Source organism: Prosopis cineraria, unplaced genomic scaffold (genome assembly GCF_029017545.1).
Source record: "Prosopis cineraria cultivar Desert tree isolate PC_DT_omini unplaced genomic scaffold, ASM2901754v1 PC4, whole genome shotgun sequence".
Taxonomy (NCBI): Eukaryota; Viridiplantae; Streptophyta; class Magnoliopsida; order Fabales; family Fabaceae; genus Prosopis; species Prosopis cineraria.
The window spans coordinates 42662447-42677139 of NW_026555335.1; the positions used below are offsets into that span (position 1 = coordinate 42662447).

Below are 14693 nucleotides of genomic sequence, written 5' to 3' on the forward strand. Positions count from 1 at the left end.
ACTTCCAAAGGGGAAATGTGGCATGAGATATGCAAATTTGAGAGGGTGAAAATTAGACTTAAAATGATGCATTGTATTGGATTAAATTTGGCTTTGAAATTGTCACCATGTCCCTCCAATTTTTCTAGTTAGTTTCAACCACATAGGTATATGGTTGAAGACCACTATCACTTAATAAGTTTCCATCACTTTCTTTCATTTTTTTTAACTTTTTAATTTCATTCCTTAGCCTCGCATTTCATATTCTCTTTTAATTTTTCCATCTTCAAACAATTTTTCTCACTTTCTTACTTGTTTTTCCATTCTCTCATCCAATTAACCACTTATATCTCTCCCACCTCTCAACTAAATCACACAAGACCACTTCACTTTTATTCTTCTCCTCTTTTAGATCTTGTCCAAGCACTCTTTTTAATTCAAAGATTGAAGACTCAAATTAACCATAAGAAAGATCAAGGTGTTTGGCCTACTTGGGATGAACATGAAGATGTCAACTATAGTGATGGAAGGCTAGAGCTTATGAAAGATTTTTAGGAGGGAGGTGAAAGAGATGGGGTTCACATAGTCTTCACTTGGCTAAGGACTTTCTAAACCTAGATTCTCTTCATTTTACTTCAAGTTGTAATTCTAGATTTAGGTTGTAATTTGATTGGCTCTTGACTCTAATTTGAAATCATCATCTTTTGTAATGAGAGAAGTCTTACTGATTCTATTCTTTTTCCTTGTTTAAATGCTTGAATTTTGGCCATATCATATTATTTCATAATCTTGAATTAATGTGATATGATTTATCTTGAATTTGCCTTTATATAATCTTATAGGTTGGTTTATTGACTTATATTAGGGTATTGCATAATTTTGTGATATTCCTTTGTCTATTTCTTGCTTTGGCCTTGGGTTAGATCAAAGGACACACACTAGGACACTTAATTTTGTTAATGACTGTGGCTCTCTTCACGTTAATCTAGGGAATTGAGTTTAGGTTAACTAGCTAATCCAACTAGATTTAATTGAATTTAGGAGAGGCTTAATCTAGCGAGGAATGGGTTTTTAGTTAAATACTTTAATGGGCAATGGAATTTCTAATATTGAATTCCTAGGGATATCCATAATTGACATAAGGTAATTTACTTCATTCACACATTCTTTTAGCTTGGCTTCCATTGATGTTTTTGATAGCTTAGTCTAGTTCAAACTTCCAGCATTTTGGACAATTTGTTCACTTAATAACATCATAAATTAGAATACTCACTAGGGAGATGACTTAGGGTTTACCCGTTGCTATATTATGGTTAAAACTAGTATTATTTTAAAGGGTTTGCCATAGCTCATTCACATACTTGTGAGTTTATTTGGAGATTTTGACAATTTAATGGTTATATGGATATAATCATATATGTTGTAGTTGAAATAACACTACCATAAGATATCATGCTCCTTGAATATTTATGCTTTTAGGATAAGTTAACAAACTTTGAATATTTCCTTTTAAATGGGATCTCGATAAGTTTTTTGTATAAAATGATACTTTTATTAGGTACAATATAAAATGACTGTTTTTCTTAATTTACATAGTAGACTATATTTATTATGTTTAATTCTATCCACCATGGTAGATTCTTTTCTACTATGATAGATTATTTGTGAAATATTTTTATTATAAGGAAAACTCTTTTTTACTATAGTAAGTTTTAAAAAGGAGTGTCATTCTTTATTGCCATTGTAGATCTTTTTCTACCATGATAAAAGTTCAATGATATTAAAATGGTTTATTAGACTATTGATTTATGAAAAATTGATTTCATAATTTAGAGTGTCATATCAAGAGCATATCACGAGCCTATATAACCATTGACAAAGATCTGAAGTTTGAGTCCTATAAATGTAGTGATGTGGGTTTCTCTAAACAAAAAAGTAAGAATAATGATTTAAACATATATTGATTACTTTAAAAAATAAAGCCTTAATATAGAAATTTGCACCTAGAATTTTTTTGGGAAGTGTAATTGGTATTTTGAAGTATTTAAATGTATAATATTAGCTTAATGTTTTTTAAAATGATATAATTTTTTCGTAAGCCAACAGTTTAATCATGTTGATTGTTTATTTTGATATTTCAAATGTTAAATGCCTTGCGAGTAAGCTACATAGGAGTCAATGTCTAAAAGTAAAATCCTTTTTTTAAAAAAAAAAATCATGGTCACATATTCAACTCATTTTCTCCTTACTTCCTTCCCTCATTGTCTTTCTCAACTATCATCATTCTCTTACACTTGCTGACATCCACAAGGAAACTAATATTATGCTATATTTGTATACATATAAATTTAGGTTTAGATTTAAGTCAGATCTATTGTTTAAGTAATTAAAAATATATGGAGTTGAATTTGACTCAAATTCAAATTCAAGTTCTATATCAATTTCTTTATAATTTAAAATTTTTTTTAAACCTTATTATTTTAAATCTTAACTCAATCTCTTTTGCAATTTGACCTAAATTTCCAAAAACTTTATCTTCCCACCAACAATAATTGGACCAGACCGTTAAAGTTGATGAAAACAAGTCGTCACCATTAACTGGGACTAGATCGATGGCAATGATAGGGACTGGACGGCAAACTTCTATTGGGAGTGAACCGACAGTGATTGCAACTGTGATGACAGGGACTGGACGACTACCTTCCACTAGGACAAGACATCTTATCCTATATGTTGTTGTTTATTCGATTAAAGTTGAGAAATGAGCGAGCTTGGCTTATAAGGGCTTGAGTCTTTAAGCTTGAATTCTTATTTTTTACCTCTTTTTTTAAGTTGAGCCCTTATTCAAAGGACTCAGGGCCAAACCCGCAAGCCCTGTTCTGAAAAAAATTAACATAAAATTAAGCACTAAAAATTAATTAAAATATTTTGAAATTAAAAAAATTAAAATTCTTATAATTGTTTAGAAATTAAACAACGTACATTTAGAATTCTAGTAATAAAATTTAAATCTTGGTTAAAAATAGTTTACTTTTTATAAATACACAAACATAATAACTATAAAAAAATAAAAAATATCAAAAATTTTATATTGTACACTAATATTTATTAAATTATATTAAATTAATTTTAGAATAAATTAAAATTAATAATAATATAATGTGTGTAGAATTAGGGCTTCAAATAAGCAGGTTCTTAACTTCAAATATGTGTTCCACAAAAAAAAAATATAACAGGACTTGAAGGACCGTTTGGACCTAAGTTTTTTTTTTAAAGGGCTTATTAGGGTCAAGGTCTTGGCCTCCAAGTCTGACTCCAGGTCCAATCTCTATGAAAGTCGGCTATCCGATCTCGTGGTCACCGTCGGTCTAATCTTGGTGGAAGTTAGCCATCCAATTTCAGTCGTCACCATCAGTCCAATCCTAGTGGTAGTTGATCGTCCCTTCCCGGTCCTTGTTGGTGTTGCAATCCCTATCGGCTTTGACTATCTGATCCTTGTAGAAATTGACTATTCGGACCGTTGACTTTGATCAGTTGTTCAAGTGTCTTTTAAATTTAAATATAGAATTTAAAATTTAAAATTTTATTTTAAATTTAAATAAAAAATTTAGATTCCATAAATTTTAAATATGAGATTTTAAATTTAAATTTTCAACTTAAATCCACCCATTCAAATGTAACCTTAGATAATTTTCTCACGAAAACCTTAGTTAATATTTAAAAAATCAGATTCAAACAAAACACAAAAAACCTTTGCATTCTTGAAGTTAACGGCGTCCTGAACCTATGAGCATTCAGAAATTCACTTGAATCTAAAAATTAAACAGCAAAATAAAAATATTAAACCATACAGGTCTTCGATCACTCGCACTCTTGTAGTCATAACAAAAACTAAATGACCATGCTAATTTGGTGAATCATGGGAGTGCTCTGTGCTATTGATGACTTACATTTAAATCTAAACACAAGGTGTCTTAACTTAGATCTAAAGACGACGAAGAAGGAACATAATGGTGAAGAGGAAACGAAGAAACCTTGGTTTTTGGTTTTAGCTCTGATCAACTTAATCAACGACACCTCATACATGTCCAGAGTCACTCGGAACTGTGACAGCCTATTGTGTTGTCTCAGCGACTAGAGGCGATGTGATGGAGATCCAAGTCAACTTCCCACTCATGAACGTACTCAGAATCGGACTGCAATTATACAGCATTGAAGAAGCACATATTAACACCATAAACGCCATAGGAAGCACCAAGTGTGCACCTTTCATGGGCTGACCTTGTAGTTTTTCATTATCGACCCATCCCATCACCATTGAAGAGACCATAACCGTGAACAACATTTGCTCTAGACTAAACATATCCCCTAACAATAGACAGTCTAATTCGTGCTTTCCCATTGTCAATATTCTTCCTGTAAACCGCGCTCTTGCAGAACACTGGGAACATCATGCTGATGTAGCCGATGGAGAGAAGCAAAGAGCAGAGGAAGTCAGAGTGCATGCATGCTGGCGGCGATCATGAGCTTCTCTATGTCAGACTTGCTGATCTTGAGGCTAGTGATTAGACGCGTCAACAACAATGATGTCATGCCGACAAGGAGAGTGGAGATAAAAAGTGTGAAGTATAGTTTGTGATTGTTGAGAAGAAGTCGAAGAGTTTTTGTGGTGAGAGATGAGGAATTTCTAGCTAAGCAATGGATTTCACCTGGAAAAAAAGAGATGGAATCCATACAAGTATAGTTGGTCACTAACGGCCAAATGTTAAGTCTGTTAATGTGGGGGTAAAATTGTGTTGTTTTTAAAAAATGTCAAGCTGATATTGCGTCTTTAAATATGCATACACTCTTCTGAGAATATTTCTCATTGGTATTTTTATAAAAATATGTTATGTGAGTCAAAAACATTTATAATCATGCCCCTATTTAGAAGGAAAAAAACACACCCTTTTTGTATTTATTATATTTATATTTATTTATTTTTATTTTGGTCAGTTATTATATTACATGTCATAATTTTTTTTTTGTATTTTTCAATCATCATTCAATATATAATTGTAAAAAAAAATCATCAATCAATATATTTAATAAAATTAATTTTATAAGACATAAGAAAAATCTATCGTCAATGGTCTATCCCAATCTAAAAACCACGAAATGTTCAGAAAAAGTAATACGAAAGCATCAACCATTTGCTGACACCTGGACATCAAGCCAATGGAAACCAATCTATGATCTTCTTCATCATCATTCATTCATCACCATCATCCAATTTCTGAGACGGAGGGAAAAAGCTTTTGGTTATGGTTATGGTGGCCACTACAGCATCCATCTGTAGCACCAACAGTGGGTTGCCCTTCACCCGTACCTATCCTCTACTTGTGAAATCCATGGCTACTCAGAAACCCCTTCCATCCGTTTCCAGAACTGTAACCTCCAGAAAGGTCCGTCCCTGACTTGGCTAAATTTGGCTTCCATCAAATTGGACTGCATCTGTCCCTTCTTCTTATTCTTCTTCTCGAACTTGCACAAGTATTGTTTAATCTTTAATCTTAAATCATTTGATATTGTCACCATGAAAGATGCAAATTCCTCTGATGATCTAGTCTATTTCTGGAAGAAAGGAGCTGTTTGCTTTGTGATTTCACCAGTGGCGCAGGATGCGAGTTATGTTAGAAAGGAAAAAGTTCATCGCTCTTAGAATCGTCAGGCGTTTGCTTTGCACTAAAGTTCTATAGATATTTAGGGTTAGAGTAAGAATTAAGTGAAGTTTCTTTAAGTGTTTTTGATGTATCAGTGAAAAGGTTTATTCATTTCACAGGCATTTGCTACCATGATATTTAATAATTAAATTATGACGTGTGAAAAAATTGGTTCAAAGATCCAATAATCAAGTACTAGAGTTGTCAAAAAGCATTTCCATGACATGTTTTTATTGAAGAAATTTAGTGATAAATACCTGAAATTTTACACAAGCTTAGCTCTTATAGGGCGTCTGACATATTTCTTTGTTGAAGGGAAATAGGCATCCTGGGCTAAGTTTTGATAAGTTCATCGGTTAGTGTCAGATTGTCATCTTCTATATGGTTGACTGCCAATTTGGTAGAGATTCTAAGATAGACGTTAATGTAGATGCCCAGTTGTAATGGTAATGCAGAACATCATTTCATTTTCAAATGATTTCATCTAACACGTTTACAATGCAGAGTTCAACTGTATTCCCACTGGGAGAAAAAGGCCCTCGGAGTAGCCCCATAACAAGCACACCTCCCATTAAGCTACTTACAAGAATGGAGCAACTGAAGCTATTAAGCAAAGCAGAGAAAGCTGGTTTGCTATCAGCAGCAGAGAAGTTTGGGTTTTCCCTTTCAACCATAGAGAGACTGGGACTCCTCTCAAAAGCTGAAGAACTTGGGGTGTTATCTGCAGCCACAGATCCTGGAACCCCAGGTTCACTGTTGACCCTTAGCCTGGTTTTACTGCTTTTTGGACCCTTGTGTGTTTATCTGGTGCCTGAGGACAACCTTGGAGAGGTGGGCCTGCAAATTGTAGTTGCTCTGCTCTCTGTAGTTGGAGGTTCTGCAGCTTTTGCTGCTTCAAATTTTGTATCCAACTTGCAGAAACTAAGATAAATTTATTATCATGGTTTTAGAATATGGAGTGTTCTGACTTATATATGCATAATTAAATTGTTCTACCTTCTAGGTATGTTGCGTTGGATATATTTAGGTTTTGCTGCACTTTTATTCCTTTTAATTAAGTTTCCTCCAATGAATAATTAATTCTTTACTTGTTAAGCGCAGAGGATTCAGAATTTCAAATCCTAGAGCCTTCTCCTTTCTATCCTGCTGAAAAAGCACAATCAGTTTTAGCTCAAGAGTCAAGTCCAATGACTAATGATATATGTGTGAAGTAAATTTATGGGTAAAAGATAAGAAAGTATGTCAGATCATGGGTGTGTGATGCTGGAAATTAGGTTTAGCAATTTTACCAAGGAGGGTTTATGCATCATTTTATGTGGAAATATGAAAGTCCAAACCGTCACAAAGTGATCATTCCAATCTGTAAGTACAAACTACTGTCAACACCTTCTTAATATGAATGGAATCGAAAAATACCCGGATGCCAAGAAAGGGGTGTGAGAATTCATCAAAAGGTGTGAGAGCATGTAATTGTGTAAACAATGTACTATTTTCAGTTTAAGCAAAGAGTCTATTCATTTTAGTGATAGAAGCAAGTTTGGTAAAAGTGAGAACTAATTAACCAATTTACGGAGTTTGATGTTGTTTGAAGAATTATTTGATTCCATTGAAAAAAGGACTTCAAACACACTAGACAAATGGATACAAAGTGGATAATATAATATGTACTCTCATTTGATTCCATTCCATTGAAAGAAGTGACGTACGGAGTGCAGATGCATTGTAGAGGGATTGAGTTGGAATAGCAGTGTCCAATGGCTGAGGTTCATCGTTGACAGAAGTATTTGACTTCGGCTTCTCCTTGATTAGCTCATTTACAATAGTCAATAGTTTATGTTTCTGGATGCAGTTGAATTGAAATCAGCTAACCAAAAGAACAATAAGAGACCAACATGCACACACAAAAGCTGACCCAAAGAATGCATTTCAAAACCCACAGATTACCTACCGTTTTAATCAGAGAAACGCAGTAGTTCGTTTATGATCTTCCATGAGTCATGTCTATTTCTGACTTGAAGCTTGTGAGAGGCTCGCTGAGAATGGGGGAAAGTTGTTGTTCAATTGAATGCAGCTGACCTTTATATATCCTCGTTTCCAACCATCCCTTTTGATGTTAGGTTGAGATAGCGCCCCCCCCCCCCCCAAAAAAAAAAAAAACCAAAACAAAACAAAACAAAGAAAGAAAGAAAATGGCAAATCAATCGCATGCTTTCCATAGTTTTAATTTAGATAAAATTCACATCTTAAATTTTGGCTTGATGTAATTCAATCTTATAATTTTAACTTGATAAAAATTTAATTCCTAAACTTTGACCTAATGGAATTTAGTCTTCATTTTAACAATTTAAAATATTGGTCCCTAATGTTCAAAATAATAATTTTAGTCCTCATAATTTTATTTTCAAAATGCAAAAACTAACATTTTAAATGCTTAAAATTATCAGGGCTAAATTACATCGAATTAAAGTTATAAGAATTAAGTTTTAAACATGTTAAAATGTCAAAATTATAAGAATTAGGTTGCATCGAATCAAAGTTTATAACCAAATTTAAATTGAATTAAAATTGTAAGGTCAAATGATTATTCTTTTCTAAAATAGTAGCGTCACCTTAGCCAAGAGGGTAAAAAAAAAAAAAAAGAAGCTCATTAAAGAACATGTCAAATTGTATACTAAACAGGAGATGACCATAAATATAATAAGTGTTACAAGTTATTTTTTCTAATTTTATTTATAAAATAAAAAATTTTTTTTGAGTCCTATTTATAAATCATATTATTAAATTTTTATTACAAATTTCATTTTTTATCACTAATTAAATATTGGAGAGAATGTATATTGTTAAAATATACAGATATATTTAATAGGGGTAAAGTTAAAAATTTATTAAATTTTTAAATAGAATTAATAAATTTTAAATTTTTTTTAATTTTTATAAAATATATTAAAAGTGGCTTATAAATGAGATTAGATGAATAAAAGTTTACTTAGTCATATCAATCCCACCTTGTTTCCCATACAAAAAATTATTTTACTTTCCAGCCACTGCTTATTGGTAAGTGGTAACATACTTCTTGTTACAAGTATAAGATAAGATATTCTCATATTTAATGTCGTTGCACAGGACTTTTAGTAGGTTTGATTTTCTCTATTCGATAAAATGTTCAAATAAAATCTTTGGTTAAAACATATTCTCAACGTGGACACGACCCGTTTTTATCTGAACAGTTCTTATTATTACCGATGCTTCTTATTTATTGATATTCATCTTTTCCTATTGAGGTTCTTGTCTATTGTTGTTACTTTAATAAAATTATCTTAACTCGAAAAATATTGTGCCTAAAAGGATCCATAAGTTAACATTGACACGTCAATTCTTCTGGGTCCATATAGTAGACAAGTTGCTTAATCGTAAAAATTGGAAGTATTTCGTGTGAAATAATTTTTCCACTGTAAATGGAGACCCATTTTTTTCATTTTCGCTTATCGAGAGTTCGAGAGGCCAACGCGTGTTGGATTCAGAAAGCGAGGAATCGCAAACCTGGAGAAATTGGGTCGTTTTATTTCGAAGAGCGTTCCTCCTCATCCTGTTCGCTTTCTGCCTCGCTTGCTTGCCATGTCTAAGTCCGCCTCCACTTCCGTCTTCCAGAACCTGATGCGTTTCATCAAGAAGCCATGGGAGATCACGGGTCCGTGCGCCGACATGGAATACAAGTCGGCATTGACCAGCGCGCTCGAGTATCGAGTCTTCTGTCCCGCCACCACCCGGGAAAAAGCCATTGTGCCCACATCCAATCCTGAAACCGTTTACGACATCAAGTACTACACTCGCGATCAACGGCGGAATCGTCCTCCGATCCGCCGCACCATCTTGAAGAAGGCCGATGTGGAGAAAATGATGAAGGAGAATACATTTGACGTTTCGGATTTCCCCCCTGTTTACGTGACTGCGACGATTGAAGAGGACATGAATGCACGAGGTGGAGGCTACCAGAAATAGGTGAGCTTTGCGATTTACCTTCTGTATGACTTTTGATGAGAAAATATTACATTTTTCGTAGGTTATGGTGAGTAAGCTTCTAAAAAAATTGGTTTTTGTGATTTGGGGTTTCGTATTTTGGCCTGGGTTTGTTAATTTCGTTTACTTAATGCTATAATAATCTGGAATTATACTTGGGCGTGTTCGCCGCTTCTTATTATTTTACTTCGTTATGCATCAAGGCTAGTGTATTCCACAGTTATACTTCAGAATTTTCTACTCGTGGTGGATTATGATATGCCATTGATGTTTAAAAGTAGTAGTTTTTGCATGGAACTCTTCCAACAGAAAGTACTTTCTTTATAGAACGATGGCACGGGCATCGATATTATCAATTGACAATGGACCCTTTCCCTTGAGCTGATGTTTGACAAGATCTGGCTTTTGAGACTGGCAAATATTGAATTGACAAGTTGCAAGGTCTATAATCTATGGAGTAAGCGAGCGAGTAACACATGTAGGCTCTTTGGGTAGCTTCATATGGACTCTGTTGTTGGAGTGCAGTCTATGAACTTTCGAACATCTTAAATACTAGATAGGGAAAGTAAAGATATATATCTATATATATTTTCCAACTTTCAAGACTTAGATGTCAATTTACCCTTCTTTCTTTTGTTGGTTTTATCTTGAACTTATAGATTTTTAAGATTTTCAAACTTAGCTTTTGTATCCTTTAGATATAAACTTTGTTGTATGCATAATTTGTCCACAGACATGTAGGAAGCTATTCTGCTCTGCATTCAGCAAGTTGACTTTGTATTTGGTTTTACTTTTTTAACATCTGATGTGTGGTAACGGTTCATTGAATGGCTTCTTCTTGAAACAATTTTTGTTGTGACAAGGACATGAATATTTCAGGGATAGGGGATTAGTGAAGCATTAGAGCCTTTTGCTGGAGAGTGACAACAAATTTAAATGCTGGAATTTAATGTGATTGAAGGGTTTATTGAAGGTCCTTTTGTGTTTTGACTTGAGTCTTATTTGATCCTTCTCTTTTGTCACCTTGTCTAATATTTTTTGCCCCAATAAATCCATTTAGTTTAGTATTTACGGCCATCTTATATTGGTTAACTTGTATACATCTAAAGATGCATTATCAAATGCGGTTAGGGTGACAATTTAGGCACAACCTGTGGGTAATCAAACTGTCCTGCTCTGCTTGGGTTGGGTTAGCCAGCATTTGATTGGGATTTGGGGTGGGTTTGGAGAAAATCAGAAAATCCGATCTTTATAGTTCACATTTGAGGCAGGATCAGTGCCAGGTAGTTCTGATCAGTGCTCTATTTTGTTCTTATGGTCATTTATTCCATTGTTGTAGTGGGTTTTGGTGAGGAATATCTGTTACACTTGACAACTTTAAAATCCTTTAGTCTATTGTCTGATTTAGCAATCAAATCCACGAAATATAGTCCACAGAATCACAAAGGTAAGCATTTTGTGGTTTTGGCATGTAGAACCTTAATGCTTTGACAATATGTTGTCAAATCATGCCATGAATTGGAAAGCATATTTTGAAAACACATTGAATCATTGGATTCATTAATGAGTGAAAAATAATGACCTGGAGGCTATTTTTCTAATTGTGAATCACAAATTATATGAAATTGTAAGATTCAGAGACAACTTTTTAAATAGCTTGAAATATACCATATAAATGATGCGTGAATCTATAGCATAATCGATTTTAGCCAGGACCTTAAAAAATTACTTAACCATTAGTCTCACAATCACAAGTGACAGATCTTATTAACCCATTCTTAACCATCTTTTTCTGATGTTTTATGTTCACCAGCAGTAGCGAAGCAACACTGCAATCCCAATGCTCGTTTCACCTCACAGGCTCATATTAGAGCTTGGCTTCTGAAAATTAGAAAGAAACAGCTCAAGTTTTTCTGCTAGACAGAATTAGAGGAGTAGGTGAGAATGAGAATTGAGAAGTTTCTTGGTGTCAAATTTTTTGAGAATGAAATGGCACTGTAAAGCATCACTCATTATTCACACAGATTTGATTAAGAGTTCGTAAACAAAATTTTAACGTTGCATTGCATTTTGGGTTTGGGGTTCTGTCGAGCCCACCTAGTGGGATAAGGCTTGTTGTTGTTGTTGTATTACATTTTGGGTTTCTGAGGGGTTCTAGTGCAAGGGGAAAAAAGAAGAAAAAGAACCCAATTTATATATATATTCATATTCAATTCATGAATGATGCATACTCCTTTAGTCCTATTTATGAGAGAGTATTCATTTTGGTCCTATTTATAAGGCACCTCAATAGTTATTTTGTCCATCTTTACCCTTTTGGCCCTATTAAATGCTAGTAAAGTTATTAAATGTTAGAGTATTTCATTTTTAAAGTATGTATATTTAATAGGGGTAAAGTTGAAAGCTTGTTGAATTTTTAGACAGAGTTAATGATAATGAGGTTTAAGTTTTTTTTTTGTTCTGGTTAAACATGCTGAAAGTTACTTATAAATAGGAGCAGAGGGAGTATGTTGCAAGACATAAAAGAACCTCCAGGAAATTGACAGAGGCTGAATGTAATAAGTTTCTGGATTGTGGTATTCCTATTTTCTTTGGCTCAGACTGCATGATTTAAGTGGTGATTCCATTCACAGTTTCATTTATCCTATGATTGTTGTTATGGCATTACCAGCTCAATCAAAAATTGCACAAGAAACCATGTACTTTTGATCACAATCATTTGATATTTTTTGTTCAAAAATTTTATCTTTCAAATGTTAATTTTTAATTGGAAGATTAAAAATTAACTACTAAAATGGATGCTTAGTTGTTCGCATGGATAATGATAAAATAGAACCTTCTGTGAAAGGTTATCATTATTAGAAATTTCGATTCTGTCTGTGGAATGTGAAACTTTAGTACATAAATTGTTTTGTTGTAGCTCCATGAATGTATATGGTCAAGAACCACTTTGCCTGTATAGGCTTAAACTGCTAAGTGAAAGCTTGTGAATAATTTTATAATTTCCTGTGTGCCCCTGCACTTAAAGCCATTTAGGCCTCAAGTGTGGACTAAGCACAACACCATCATACCATTTGTTGAAAATTTTAGTTAGGAGAGTGAGGGAAGTGAGAATTGAACTCTTTACTGCTTTGTCATGGAGGATTGAACTCTTTCCTGCTTTGTCATGGAGGATATGATATTTTATCATGAACTACTTCACCCAAAAGCTAAAGTTTAAGTAAAGGCGCATGATTAGTTTTCTCATAATATCCACCATACATTTTGTTATCCTGAGTTCCTTTCAAGCTATAGAATGGAGGTTTTGTTTGAATTGCTTGTGTGCTTGAATGTCAGTTTTCCATTAGCGTCAATATGGCGTTCTGATTTCTGGAAGTGGTTACAATCATGAGGACTACTTGCACACTAAATTTATTTTAAGACCCATCTGGAGCAAATGGGACTCATAAATTGCTGGACAATTCACTGCGGCACTGCCTTTGATTCGTTTTTCCCCCCTCTTTCGGTGTTTATAGTTTATGATTTTGCATTTGATGTTATTTCTGTTGTAAACTATTGTAGTGTGAATAGAATTGTTAATGAATTACGATAGCCATCTGAAATATCTATTGCTTTGGGTTGGAGTGACGGTCAATAACTAATTTTGTTTTGCATGCCACCAGGTGTGTGCGATCATGGAATGGCGGGCACAGTTCAATCACCTATCTGTTCTAGTCAGTGAAAAGTTTGATTAGTGATGTTTGTGAAGGATGTCCATTTTTAAAAGTGTAACCACCATATGTCAATAAAGCATAGTTTGCTGCAGTGAAGTTTGACTTTTTGTACTTCTCTTTGAATGTTGATCAAAAGTCAATCACTTCGGTTAATTGCTCATGCATAAATTGAATGATTCCTGAAGTTTTTGTGTTCTTACCGGTAATTCTCTGCAGTGTGATTGCAACAATGTGTCTGGCATGCAAATTGACGCCCAGTGTTTCATTTTCTTCACAGAAAGTCCAATTACTGTTTTTTTTTTTGTTTAGTGTCTTTTGGTTTATCTTAAGTGGCGATATGCTTGTCTCTTGTCGTGGCCTCGTGGGCTGCTCCATTATTGATTGTGTTACTTATTTAGTTGTATCATAAGGATCTTATCGTGCCGGTTTTCTTCCAGTGAAGGAGATATGAAAGTCATGGTTCATTGTAAATAGCCGATGTTCCGGCGTGTTAGGAAAATATGACGATGCAAGGAGAAGCAATATGGATGGATCTGTACCCTGTATTTCCATGCCAAGTCTAGCAAGCTATTTATTGGGTGTTGTGGAAGCAATTTTTCTGCATAGATCTGCAGAATTGCGAATTGCTGTTGGGTCTTGCTTTCCATGTCACAAATGTCTGTGAGTGTACAATTCCTCAAAATCTGGATTTTAATTTTGACATGGGGGCCGCTTGTGGCTTTTATTTCTCCTACTCCTACCTTGTTCAGAACTTTGCGTTGAAAGTGGTTTCACAATCCGTAGGAAGCAGAGGACGTAAACACAAGAAAATCATTAGGTCAAAGGACAGCTCAAAAGTGGCAAAGCATCTAGGCCAGTCTAACATTAGATGCCAGTTGATGCTAATTCCGTCTCTTGTACTGTCTTGTCGCTGTTCAACTTACAATAATCCCTATCAGAGTGGAATAGAGCTCACAGTCAATGAGTTGCGGTTGACGCTTGGCCACTGAACTAGAAGGGCAGAACTTATGCGACATGCCTGGCTAGACAAGTTCTCAGAATTGAGTCATTATTTGGAATGTACTATATGCTGATAAAGGAGGCAAAATCATAGATGATCGCATAAAACTAATTCTTATACAAATGACCTATAATTATCATATTGAAAATCAGGTTAACTTGTTTAGTTGAATTAGTAAATTATTAAATTAGGAGTTTGACTAATTTAATTAAATGCTTTGTACATGATTGATCTAATCATGGTTCAATTATAATTTTGACCATTAATTGAATCAATGCATTG

At 34.0% G+C, this 14693-nt stretch overlaps 2 protein-coding genes and 1 long non-coding RNA gene across 5 annotated transcripts; 2 read left to right on the plus strand and 1 right to left on the minus strand.

Moving 5' to 3' along the window:
• The first annotated feature begins 5182 nt into the window (after positions 1 to 5182).
• On the plus strand, positions 5183 to 6687 carry LOC129309490 (uncharacterized). The gene is made up of 2 exons (XM_054951088.1): positions 5183 to 5423; positions 6186 to 6687. The coding sequence occupies exons 1-2, from the start codon at positions 5283 to 5285 to the stop codon at positions 6609 to 6611; spliced, it is 567 nt and encodes a 188-aa protein (XP_054807063.1). The 5' UTR covers positions 5183 to 5282; the 3' UTR covers positions 6612 to 6687.
• A 1-nt stretch (position 6688) lies between these two features.
• LOC129309491 (uncharacterized) lies at positions 6689 to 7725 on the minus strand. Of its 3 annotated transcripts, XR_008592920.1 has the most exons (4): positions 7630 to 7725; positions 7388 to 7520; positions 6971 to 7041; positions 6689 to 6827 (listed from the first exon to the last, which is right to left on the minus strand). It is a non-coding gene; the product is annotated as an uncharacterized LOC129309491 (long non-coding RNA). The 3 variants fall into 3 exon arrangements; XR_008592919.1 differs by lacking the exon at positions 6971 to 7041; XR_008592918.1 differs by having other exon boundaries at positions 6814 to 7041.
• Positions 7726 to 9158: 1433 nt separating this feature from the next.
• On the plus strand, positions 9159 to 13608 carry LOC129309883 (uncharacterized). The gene is made up of 2 exons (XM_054951634.1): positions 9159 to 9680; positions 13361 to 13608. The coding sequence occupies exon 1, from the start codon at positions 9297 to 9299 to the stop codon at positions 9678 to 9680; it is 384 nt and encodes a 127-aa protein (XP_054807609.1). The 5' UTR covers positions 9159 to 9296; the 3' UTR covers positions 13361 to 13608.
• The last annotated feature ends 1085 nt before the right edge of the window (positions 13609 to 14693 follow it).